This window comes from Thermobia domestica, chromosome 1 (genome assembly GCF_964235325.1).
Source record: "Thermobia domestica chromosome 1, izTheDome1.hap1.1, whole genome shotgun sequence".
In the NCBI taxonomy this organism is placed as follows: domain Eukaryota; kingdom Metazoa; phylum Arthropoda; class Insecta; order Zygentoma; family Lepismatidae; genus Thermobia; species Thermobia domestica.
Window position 1 is genome coordinate 345606266 of NC_137454.1, and position 11987 is coordinate 345618252.

At 36.6% G+C, this 11987-nt stretch overlaps 1 protein-coding gene across 1 annotated transcript; it reads right to left on the reverse strand.

The window, feature by feature from the left end:
* Positions 1–3401: 3401 nt before the first annotated feature.
* LOC145681516 (uncharacterized) lies at positions 3402–6980 on the reverse strand. The gene is made up of 2 exons (XM_081753163.1): positions 6647–6980; positions 3402–3697 (listed from the first exon to the last, which is right to left on the reverse strand). The coding sequence occupies exons 1-2, from the start codon at positions 6978–6980 to the stop codon at positions 3402–3404; spliced, it is 630 nt and encodes a 209-aa protein (XP_081609289.1).
* Positions 6981–11987: the final 5007 nt, after the last annotated feature.

Here is an 11987-nt window from a genome sequence, read left to right on the forward strand (position 1 = left end):
TAGTATGCGAACTATCCAAATATCTATATTTTAGAACCTGTTGTACTTCCACAATCATTTTAAGAGAGGCTGTTTGGGAATACTTGATTACTCTCCACCTACCTCTCTAAAAATTGATGTGCAAGTACTGGAGCATTCTTATAAATGGATACTTGGATAGTTCACATACTACTTCCTCAGTGACATCTTGACCAAACTACGATAGGTCTCATAGTAGTGAAGCTATGGACTTTGAAAGTTCACTTGTTTTACGTTTTCGGCACCTTATAACTCCGAAACTATTCCCTTTTGAGCTCAGGTCCATATGAACTATTTTTTTTTTATTTTGATATGAGAAACCTGTTTCCAAAATACTGTAACACATTTTTGTAATACCCTATATTAGAGTTTACTATGCATTAATCTTGTAAAAAATAATTTGTAGCAATATCTTTCAAGTCTCACTTTGAGACCATTGTATTTTCTACACCTCAACCTGGTACACGGGTCTACATGCACATGCATATACTTTTCTCTACAATGGTTAGACATTATTCTACTTCACAAAGTTTAAGATTCTTCTCATATATCCGAATCAGTTTCTTCCGTGAAGAACACTCACGAAAACTCTAAAGAGACTCTTTCATTTGTCTAAAATTTATTATATAACTTTAGCTTCGATTGCCATTCGACAGATGAACTGATTGTTCATAAGAAGAAGAGGACAGGACCAAACCAAAGAAAATGTGTTCCTTAAGGCCTACCGCTCACTGGCGACAAAACAGTTGCGCAACTATCTCGTCGCTGTCGCCTGCAATCAGCAACTTCACGGCGACAAAACAGTTTTGTTGCCATACCCTCGCTCACTGGCGACGGCAACAGAAAAGTTGCCGAGCATTTGATATCACAATTTACATAATCGGCAACCGGAACAGTTCACATAATCGCTGGTTTCGGACATGAAAAAAACTACCGCCCATTCCAATGGTTAAATAAATAAATTTAAATAAACTTGCGAAGGTAGCGTCAACAGGGGCGTTATTTCAGACTTCACTTGAGGAGGGCAAGAGCACCACCGACATAAGACTTTCACGTTTTGTACTAGTATATTAGTAGACAATTGATTAAAGTACATGTATTCCTCAAACTCTTGGGGAGCAATTGCACCTCCTGCCCCCCTAAATGACGTCCCTGAACGTCAATAAATGACAAAAATAACAGCATTGTGTAAGCTAATACGAACAGGAATAATTATTCGAATCAAAAGATAACAGGAATAACGAAAATATAAAACGACTGGAAATAACTAACAGAACGAAACTAACAAAAGCGGCAATCCGACAACACTGTACAGTAACTGTACTCTCAATGTTCTACGTATAGCCATAAAATAAAAATTGGCTTTCTTCGTTCTTCCCGCGTATTCTTCACGTTTTAAAATCGGCCATTTTTATACACTACAGTTTTTTTCTTCTTTATAGCTAATTGAAATGGAAAGAAACTTGAAAATGATAATTTTATCTGTATTTTTTTCTAGTTGTGGGAAATTAATGAAAGTAGTAGTGTGTAGTATGACAGCGATATGTCATTATCGAAAAATGCACCTGCCTATGTTGTTTTTTCTTAGCTAGAAAGCTCATTCTAGTTTCTTATAACAGCGAAACACACTTCCTTCCATAATTTCTTCTTTATACATATTTCTTCTTTAACGCTGAGCGTTTCTCTATATCCTCAATTAATTTTTCATATTCTTTATCACTAAAGACATGCTAGTCACTAATCAAAGAATGTGTTAGTTTCCATTGCGAACACTTCTTTTCACGCGCTACACACGGAACGAACTGTTACGTGAAAAAACTTGTAGAAAACATTTATTTTTTACCTTTCTATTTGGAGGTACCTCGGCAACTTTTTTGTCGCCGTCGCCTCAGTGAGCGGACTCCCATAAGACTCAATGCATTTTTAGATGTTGCGCAACTGTTCCGTCGCCGAGCTGTTGCCCTGCTTGGCGACACCTCGGCAACTTTTCTGTCGCTGTCGCCTCAGTGAGCGGACTCCCATAAGACTCAATGCATTTAGCCAGAGCAACAAGATAGTTGCCCGACAAAATGTTGCCAGTGAGCGGTAGGCCTAAAAAATACCTCAATCCACAATCGCAATACAACTCCTACAATATCAATCACCACTAGAGCATATACCCTGGATTCAGTATATATAATTGAAACACAGCTGCAAATTTCATCTATTTCATCTGTACGTATAAGTTATTTATCTCAAATGACCTATAGGATTATATTCGCTGAGTTGATGAGCTTAAGCACAATTATTTGACTTTTACTTAAAAAGTACTCAATTATTTGACGCAGTCAATTTTATCAGCAAAGGTATTTATTCTGTCTGAAATGTATTCTTTTGCCAATTTTTTCATTCTTTTTTTTTTTTTTTTCATTTTTTCTTTTAGCTCTACCAATTTATCTAGTTATATGGTGCAGCCCTTTAGGTTTCTGACAACCTATTGGTATATGCTTAGTGTGGTATAGTTTACTCTTAATCAGAAAACTTGAACGGCATGCCATATTACATATAAAGAACTTACGCCCTTCGATTATCCTGGTCCAACTATTGCAAGCTGCGCTACATTACATAACTGTAGCTGCTCGTATACTTTTGGATATCGCTTGTTTAAGCCGAGATCAAGATGTTATGCAACCCGTAAGAAAGGTATGAATTGCGGGTAGTATAATATCTCAGGTGAATAATGAGTTACAAAACATTAGAGTAGTTTAGAAGAAATCGGCAATTCTGTATCAACACTGTGAAACTGAACACGTAGTAGCCTGGAGACTTCCTGAATTCACATAAAGCATGGATTCGGTAGCTAATAATACATTACTCTATAATATTAGCAAATTTACGAAAAGAAAGTATGATTCTATTATTTCCTCTTTGCTTCTTCACAATGGGAGGCCTAGCACTTAAATTCAGTAACATGTCATCCTGATAGAAATTTTCCAGTGTTTTCCTCAGGTATCAGGTGGATACCGGGATTCAAATAAATATTATATGCCTTCGTATGCTCCTTCTACTTCTGTTGTTGCTATTTTTGTATTTCAGTGCAAAATTTACCGTTAACGCTGTGTCTGGAAATTGTTACATAAAGAAATAAATAGATAAGAACTCTGCAAAAGAAACTGTAAAGAGAATCACCCGAATGTATATTTATTTCTATTTCTAGAAGTTTAAATTTTGTCCGGCAGATGTCAATCATTGGTGGATATTTGCTACCATCTAGCGGTGTGATGTGTAACATATAACATTCTAATCATTGAAGAAAAATAAAATTAACACAAAAATAACTTTTGTAATACCCATATCTTTTACATATAAGACATAGGAATGTTAGTTAAAGTAAATAACCTTACCTAATGGGCAGCTGCTGCTTGCGGTCCCCATTTATTTTGAGTTATCATACGGTCTGCAAAGCTTTTCTCCAAGGGCGTAGTGTATGTGTCAATGTGATAATGCCCTTGGTTGTAACCTCCTTGGTTAAACAATCTTGTGAGGCCATTGATGGCGGCTAGTACTAAAGCCACCTTGGCTACCAAGAGACCTTTGAAGGCGAGGAATTTGACAGCCACCAATCCAAGGGTGATTAAAGTAGTGTACAGGCCACCAAACATAAGAAGGGAAGCTCCAAGTTTCTTCTTCTCGTCACCACCTAGAAACGAGAGGAAAAAGAAAAGTTCTCCTTTGTAGTTAAGAATATAAAACAATTACCATACTAGTATGTATGGGGTGTTCATTAAAAAGGGTGCATTAAATACTCGACAGTACATAACACTGAAATTATCTTAACGTTTAGTAGTTTATTAGTATTCAATTGCGGTCAAATTACTTGGTCAGGGTTGGCAAGGTAATTTACTCGTAATAAATTTACTAGTAATTTGCGTACAAAACCAATTATTTTACCAGGTGTAAAAAATTACTTTCTTTAAAAGAAAGTTGAGAGATTCTAAAGCAAAACACGGGTCAAAAGAGCAGAACACAAAACGCTTCTTCAAATTTGCTAGTAGCATCAGCAAAAGCGAACTCTAAACTTTCAGATTTTATATTATTAACAGAGGCTGTGGAAAAGAACATGTGCACATGACATTTTGTGGTAATAGAAGCTATGTATATCCTTTTATTAGAGGCGAGCAGGTTGCATAGGAGCTAGGGGACGTTTTAAACGGGATATGAATAGCCACCGTTACACATGAAGATGTTAACGGATTGAATGTGTTCCCTTGGGCTATTCGGATAGCATAATCTCCTTTGGAATGGAAGACTCAAGTTCGATTCCCGGCGGGAGCACTTGTGGTTCGGATTGCAGTTAAGTTGTAGGTCCACGTCTCATGTAGCCACGCTCCTGGAAGGAACGATAAACGAAAATCTAAAAAAAAAGGATTGTTTCCGTTAACGAACCCTACCGAGATAATCGCTCTGTCTACTGTAATAATAATAATAATAATAATAATAATAATAATAATAATAATAATAATAATAATAATAATAATAATAATAATAATAATAATAATAATAATAATAATTCAAACATCCGCTTTTATTTGAGTAGAGTAGAGTAGAGTAACGTTCGAACGTACTAACGGTGTGATATTAATAACAGTGTCGGATCTAGGCCGGAGCCGGAAGACCTAGGCTCCCAAGTTTTTTGAGTGACAAAAATAATCATATTATTGATATATTTTTGAAAGTTTATAGTAAACATGATATAGTTGTCCTATCCTTGGTTCTGACGCTCCCCCCCCCCCAAGTTTTTACTTTCTAGATCCGCCAATGCTTAATAAGCCGCAGCAACGTAATCCTAATATAGTGGTGTAGAAGAGTATTTTCCTGTGGGCTTAATAATAATAATGGTGTGTATATGCATTTAGTTTGCATGAATAAATATGGAGATTCAGAGAATAATTCAGCCTTATATTTATTGGAATTGAGTTAGGATTAAGGTTTTTAGAAACAGTAATATAGTATCATACAATTTACCTTGATGTTTTAAGATACAGAAAGGAAAGAAATTTTTGAATAACAACATTTTGACGCATTAAATTTGTTTCGTTTGATTTTAATTAAATGTTTCTTCTTAGCATCGATAAAACATGAAACATGAATCCTCACTATGTTAGAAGCTAGTTGAAATAGGACCTATTGTTGGACCTATTGTCTGCTAGAAGTATAGCCATTTGACAAAAAGGAAGACCAACATTCTTTATAATTTAAAAATAAAGAAGATATCACTATTTAAACTAACTACATGTTGGTTGATCTTTGTAGTGAAAATATAGTTGTTGTTTCTTAGTTTAGCGCCCCTTCTTAGCACCAAGGCTTTATGAGACGTGGACCTACAGTTTAAGGTTAAATACGAATCATTGTCATGCATTTAAACTTTAAGGGTCTCCCACCAAATATTGAGCCCGGGACCTCGTGCATCAAAGGCGCGTGCGGTATCCACTAGACCAGCAAAGAGGGCTAAATAACAATTGATATTGATTTCCCATTTTATATAGCAAATATTGTGAAACTTGGGAAGTCTGCGCTCTACTCTCAAATGTGACAAAGAAATGAAAATACATCTTTGAGTTTTACGTCCTACGATTATGCCGACTACGCTAAAGGAGACAGTGATGATGAGGAATGAATGCAATGGTGGAATGAATAAAGTTTAAGGAAACGGGAGAACTCCGAGAAAATCAACGGATACGGTGTTTGGCCACTATAAAGTCCAGTTAGTGCAAGCTGGAATCGAACCAGGGATTCCACGCTCCAAAGGTAAACGTTCTATCACTTAGCTATTTCACTCACTTAAATGCTACAAAGATAACATTTTTGGAGTCGCAGTAGAACCAGATTGCTTGTTTATCACACGATATTATTCAGGAGTATTTACGATTGCTGTTCCCCTCAGTTTTTTCATTATCTTCTAATATGTATAATGCGTAAAATGTTGAACCAAATAAAATTGCTTTATATATTATATTATATCCTTTATGATCTACTGCTTTTATATACTTGTCGGCTACCTACCGGTGTAGATAGGAAATGAAAATGACATGAAATTTATAGCTCACAGTGGAATGAGAATGTGGTAGGAAACGGGAAATCCCTGAGAAAATCCGATGGATACGTTGTTGTCCATTGTTAACCCACACAGTGTTTCTTTCAGGCAGTTTCTTTTGGAGTGTAAAGCCTGCCGGAGCTCTCAGAGTACCCCCGGGATGAGATAAGGTTAATACGTACTAGAAGAGCACCTGGGAGATAAATAGTTTCAGAATACAATAAATAAATAAGCATATCACTATTACAAGTGTTCGCCCTGAATCTAATGTTCGGTTTCTTTTCCTATTCAGAGACTATGTGGTACCTTGTGTCTGTAACTGCCAATCTTGAACAGATGAGTGACAATTGAACGTCTTTTTGCGCGTACTCCAGAAATATCTAAGTTAAGTAGCTGTAGGTTTTGTTAATACGTAGTTCTAGAGTGCCCCCCCCCTCACATCCTGGGTTCGAATCAGGGATCCATCGCACTGCACCAGAGATGAGTGCTCTAACACTAGGGCACTGTACCCCTCCCTCATATCGAATAGGTAAAAAGAAATTAATATTTACTTACGCCCTTCCGAAACACCATCTACGGGCTCCACTGCTACTGAAACAAGTCCATTTTCCTTTTGGCTTCGTCCAACCACAAGATTTCCTCCAGGGATGATGTTCAACTTAAGAGAGACACCTCGCATCAACTGTGGAATGTAGTTGAACAAGAGACTACCCCAATCTTCGTCCACAATGGCTCTTGCTGTAGCAGCTTCAGTATCCCGATCTCCAGAGTACTCCAGTTTTACTCCATCGAATAAGTCCAATGATTTTGCCTTCAGCAGTTGGTATGTATCGGCCAAAACTCTTAATTTCATGCAATGAAAATCAAAGTCTTGAATACAATCAATCATTTGCCTTTCTGCAACTTCTTCCAGAGGAACTTCATTGGCAATTGTGGCGGCAAAAAGAGTTAAAAAGAAAGCTGAAAAAACGGCAGAAGAAAACATTGTTGTTCTGTGTGGGCGGATGATCAACAAATGATGACAAAAGTTATTCAACTTGTCCTTTTATAGTCGGAAGTTGTTTATAATACTTTTTAGCATTTTTTAAAAATAATAATAATTTAAGAAATAAGATTTATATTAATTCTATAAATAGAAGTGGGTCTTGCACTACATTTTTTTTATGATCACGACATTGACTCCGTTTCACAAAAGGCATATCAAGTTCTATTTTACCTCATGCACCACTTAACTTTATGAATATTATGAATTAATTTCTTAAAGAATCATGCCAGCTTCAGAAGACAATCTAGAGCTATAGTTATACATAACCAAAAGGTCAATGTATTCCATATTTCTCTTAGGCTGACATCTATAGCTTAGAAACATGTAAATAATAATCATTATCATTATATAAATGAAATTAAATATTTCACTTGTACGCCTCTCGATTATGCCCAAAAGGCTAAAATTGACGGGTGGACATTGGTGTAACTAGAATATTTTACTACTAGAACCATAGCCCCTTAGTTCTGAGAATTGAAAGATCGGCAATACTTAACGCTTATTGTCCAACGGTACTCTACGGTAGTGATTCTCAATCGATGTGTCTCGACACATCGGTGTGTCACACTGTCTCCTAAGGTGTGTCGCGAAATTTTAGAATTCAAAAATCATTAAGAATTTAATAATAATTAGTTAAAATCAAGTCAGACTCTACCAGTCAACACCTGCAGCGGTAGTAATAATGCTCACAAGGAGACTTACGGACGTGTAACTCACCGATTTGAATAAAACTTTGCATACTTGTAAAACATCGAAAAATAATCGACACGTATTTTTTTTTTAATTTCAGTAATCTGGTAAAAACCGCTCTTTGAAAGTTGGGGGTGGTCTCGAAGCACAGACAAAAAGCAATCATTTAATGTAGAAGAAAACATACTGCCAGTTTTTTCTTTTAGGACAGCTGATTCAGAATCTGACCTCAAATGTACAAAATTTAAAATGGCAAACCCAATATGGTGATTACAATCTCAAAACGTATTCTGATTTGAAATGCTGTGCAGTTAGCCAAGAATAATCATAGTTGGCATTGGGTTACTGCAAGAAGGTTGTAGACCGATTTCAAACCCCTTTGTATACTAATTTTAACGGAATGCTTGATTAAAGTACGTCTCTGCACCCCTTGCTTCTCACTATGTCAGAACTTCATTTATCCTCAATTGTTATAGTTATGAATTTATTGAGAGAACGTTTTACAGTAATGATATTCCGTAAAATAGTGTGTGATGCATAAACATTGTTTACACCACGCACATCTTATTACTCCAATAACTATGCCCAAATCACAAAGTGCTGCACAATCTTTGAAACAAAATGTTACGAGACTTTCAAACGCAGATGTTTTCTTCTTTCAAATAACTGCTTTTGTACCACGTAGGCCTATACCTAATAAGATTTGCAAATCTGGGAGAAGAAAACTGATTATCAATCAGTGATTGGATCTTAATTATATTATTACGGAAATGTAAATTAATGTTATAGTTGCAGAGAAGGACAATGTCAGAAAAATGTCTCAAGGTTTTTTTTTTTATTTATGGCCTAAAGAAGAACATATCAAGAGGCGGAATCCTATCAGCTGTCCCTGCAGGATTGGTTTCTATTTTGAGTTACTCTTTTGTTCTTAAAATAAGTTTAAAATTTGATGAATTGTGACGACTCCAAGAACATAAGAACAAAATGGACTTTACATTTGACGCTGGAATAAGCACCTCGAATGGTGAAAGGCGAGGGGACTCACTTTCAATAAGCACCCCGAATAGTGAGAAGCGAGGGGGACTCACTTTAAATACAAACCCTGAATACTGAAGGTACAAGGCCGCACTTAGTCAAGCATCTCGTTAAAATAAGTACAGCAAGAGGTTTCAATTCGGTCTGCAACCTTCTTGCAGTAATCCCTGTCAACTATGATTGTTCTTGGCTAACTGGACAGCGTTTCAAACCAGAAGCACTTTTGTAATTGCAATCGTCATATTGAATCCGCCATTTTGAATTTTGTACTTTTGACGTCAGATTATGAATCAGCTGTCCTAAAAAAAAAAAAAAAACCTTGGCAGTATGTTTTCTTCTACATTAAATGAATATTTTCTCTCCACGCTTCGAAACCACCCCTAACGTTCAAAGGGTGTTTTCTATCCTCAAACCCGCACCATTCCCGAAATAAAAAGAAAAAAATACTAGTCAGTTAATTTTCGATGTTCTACAAGTTTCATTCCAATTGGTGAGTTACACATCCGTAAGTCTCTTTGTCAGTGCTATATAGAGTCATTATAAAAACTAGTTGGTTTCACTATTATAATAGATGTTATTATTTATGATAAAAATATCAAACAAGTGTGTCGTCAGTCAGAAACGGTTGAGAACCGCTTTGGGCGAACAACAGTGTTCTGTAAGGGCATGTCCACCTCTAGTTATGTCTATATGTATGGTAAATATTAAAGTTAATGATTAAGGACAATTGGTTTCATAATAATCTGGGAGGAAACAGGATAACTCCTAGAAAATCCAGTTTTCCTCGATAGTTTTAGTGGGGTTTGCCTTTGATGCAAAAGGTTTCGGATGCGTTTTGGTGGGAATACCTCAAATGTTGTGTAGTCCTTCAAATCGAGCTTTAAACTGTGGTTTTATCTTAGGTTTATTATCTTACACAACCTCCTTCTTTGTGTTGATCACCAGAGGAATATTTCTCGACTTATCTCGACGTCCTGTCGCAAAACGACACGAGAACTGCACTTCTAAATATTTGATGAACCGAGAATCATGCCAATTCTCGTTTCGTCATTGAGATCTCGCATCTCATGGACAAAAGACGTTGCTGACAAAGTACATAAATACAAAACAATAAGTCAAGAATATAGGTTCAATGGTAGAGGATTCGACCGAATAAATAATAGGTTCAATTATTTTTGTCTCTCAAACAACTGGAGGAGTCTAGGCCCCACCAGCCCCGGAATAGATCCGCTACTGGGTTGTATAAAGTTGATCTCAAACCTAAACTATTGTTTTCCTGTGTTAAATCTTCGTTTCTGGGAAAGATTTTCTCGGTGCATAGATAAGAAACATTCTCAAACCTAAGAAAGTATTTCTAATGGCGTACACATTTTGTGGGTAATAGGCCTCTTTTACGGCATGGATAAAATTTATTTACATCATTTTAGGCAAGAAATAAATATAATTGTTCTGCCTAATCCTATTGCTTCTAAAATCGAGAAGATTTAAGAAGCGTAGAAATGAGAGAAATCATTGTTGATCGCTATTTTAATAATGAATTATTTCAATTTAACGTCCCACGATTGAGCTCTTTATGCTAGGAAAGACGACGATTAACTTCTTCACTGCCACATGACGCAATATGGCGTCATTCATATCTATTGCTGTGTGCCATTGACCAGTGGCGGATCCAGGGTGGCGATCGGGGCGATTGCCACTCCCAGAAGAGGAAACTTTTTTTTAATTTTATATACAAATAAAATCCATACCAGAGTTTGGAGCTCTTAAAAATAGCTCTATGTAATAGTATTACAACCCACCGCCCTCCCCAGAAGTCTGTCCTGGATCCGCCCTGCCATTAACGTCATTTGCCGTCAATAGGTAGTTCTCATTGTAGACATTCTCTGTAAAGTGGCACGTAGGTATAGATCTTTTACACTCTGGTGGCACACAGTGTTGGCCTGGTCATTTTCTGTAGTGTACTTGGTTTCCGCTAGATGTAGCTAGTTTCTTGTAAAAGGCTAAATGTTGCAAAAGTGCAGGTCGCACATTGGGTTGGGTTACTGAAATCAAGATGACAGCGAAAGAGTTAAAGCAAGTGAATGAGGGTGGAAGAATTATGGGAATGGGAAAGTAAGAGAAAACGGGAGTATTCTAAAAAAAAAAAAAAAAAAAAAAAAAAAAAAAAAAAAAAAATGGAAGCAAGGGCGGCCATGTTGTGGTTTCCAAGAAGAGGCAAGTGTAAGCGACGTTTCAAATATAATTTCAAATTTTGCTGTAACTAATGTAAAAATTCTATTGGGTTTTCAATATTCCCAAGTACAATTTCCTCTTAGGAGGGAGAGAGAGCCCCACATTGCCCCCCTGATGGGCGCCCTTGCATGGAAACGATGTTATCCACCACAAACTTATTGGGCCGGGGATCGAAGCAAAAACCCTACGCACCAGTGGTTATTCGCTTTACCACTGAGCTACCGTGCCCCCCCCCCCCCACTATTTTTATAATAAAATGAATCTAAACTCTGATAAAATAATACCAAAGGTACAAAGTGACCAGGCAACAGTAACGACACATGTCACTAGTCAACGAGTGAAGACGTTTATGCGATTCAACCAGATTTGGACCTCATTTCTCAGACTCGTCTGGCAGGATAAACCGAACGATAACCTAGAAGTACCTGAAATAGCATCACCTCTCTACTATATAACTGCAAAATTTTAAAGCGGATTAGAAACATCCGCTGCTCAAGCTCTTTCTATTTTTGGTATGACATTTCTCAATTAAATCATAATAATGAATATTGCAAATATAAATTATATGTTTATCCGTCTTCCCATACTGAAAAAGCAATCTAGTGATTTTGACAACTGACTACACAAAAATGATTTAAGAAAAGACAATTTGGGTCCAGTTGATACCTCGTATTCTATACGAGAAATTTTAAAGCCACGCTCAGTTGAGCTTTGACATCCTTTATAAACACAAAAATGTAGATTTTCTTTACTGTAAATCTTGAATGAAATGAAATCTTTCAGGTTAACGTCCCACAAATTATACCTTTTTTATGCTAAGGGAGACGGATGATTAAGGCAAGTGAATTATGGTGGAGAAATCGGTGGAATGATAGTGTGGGAGGAATAACTCTG

Bases quoted from the DNA above. Each gene is read 5' to 3' on its own strand.
- LOC145681516 (XM_081753163.1), bottom strand. From the start codon at position 6,980: ATGATTGATTGTATTCAAGACTTTGATTTTCATTGCATGAAATTAAGA. The intron at 3,698-6,646 runs GTAAGTAAATAT...TCTCGTTTCTAG, and splicing joins AGATGGTGTTTCGGAAGGGC to GTGGTGACGAGAAGAAGAAA.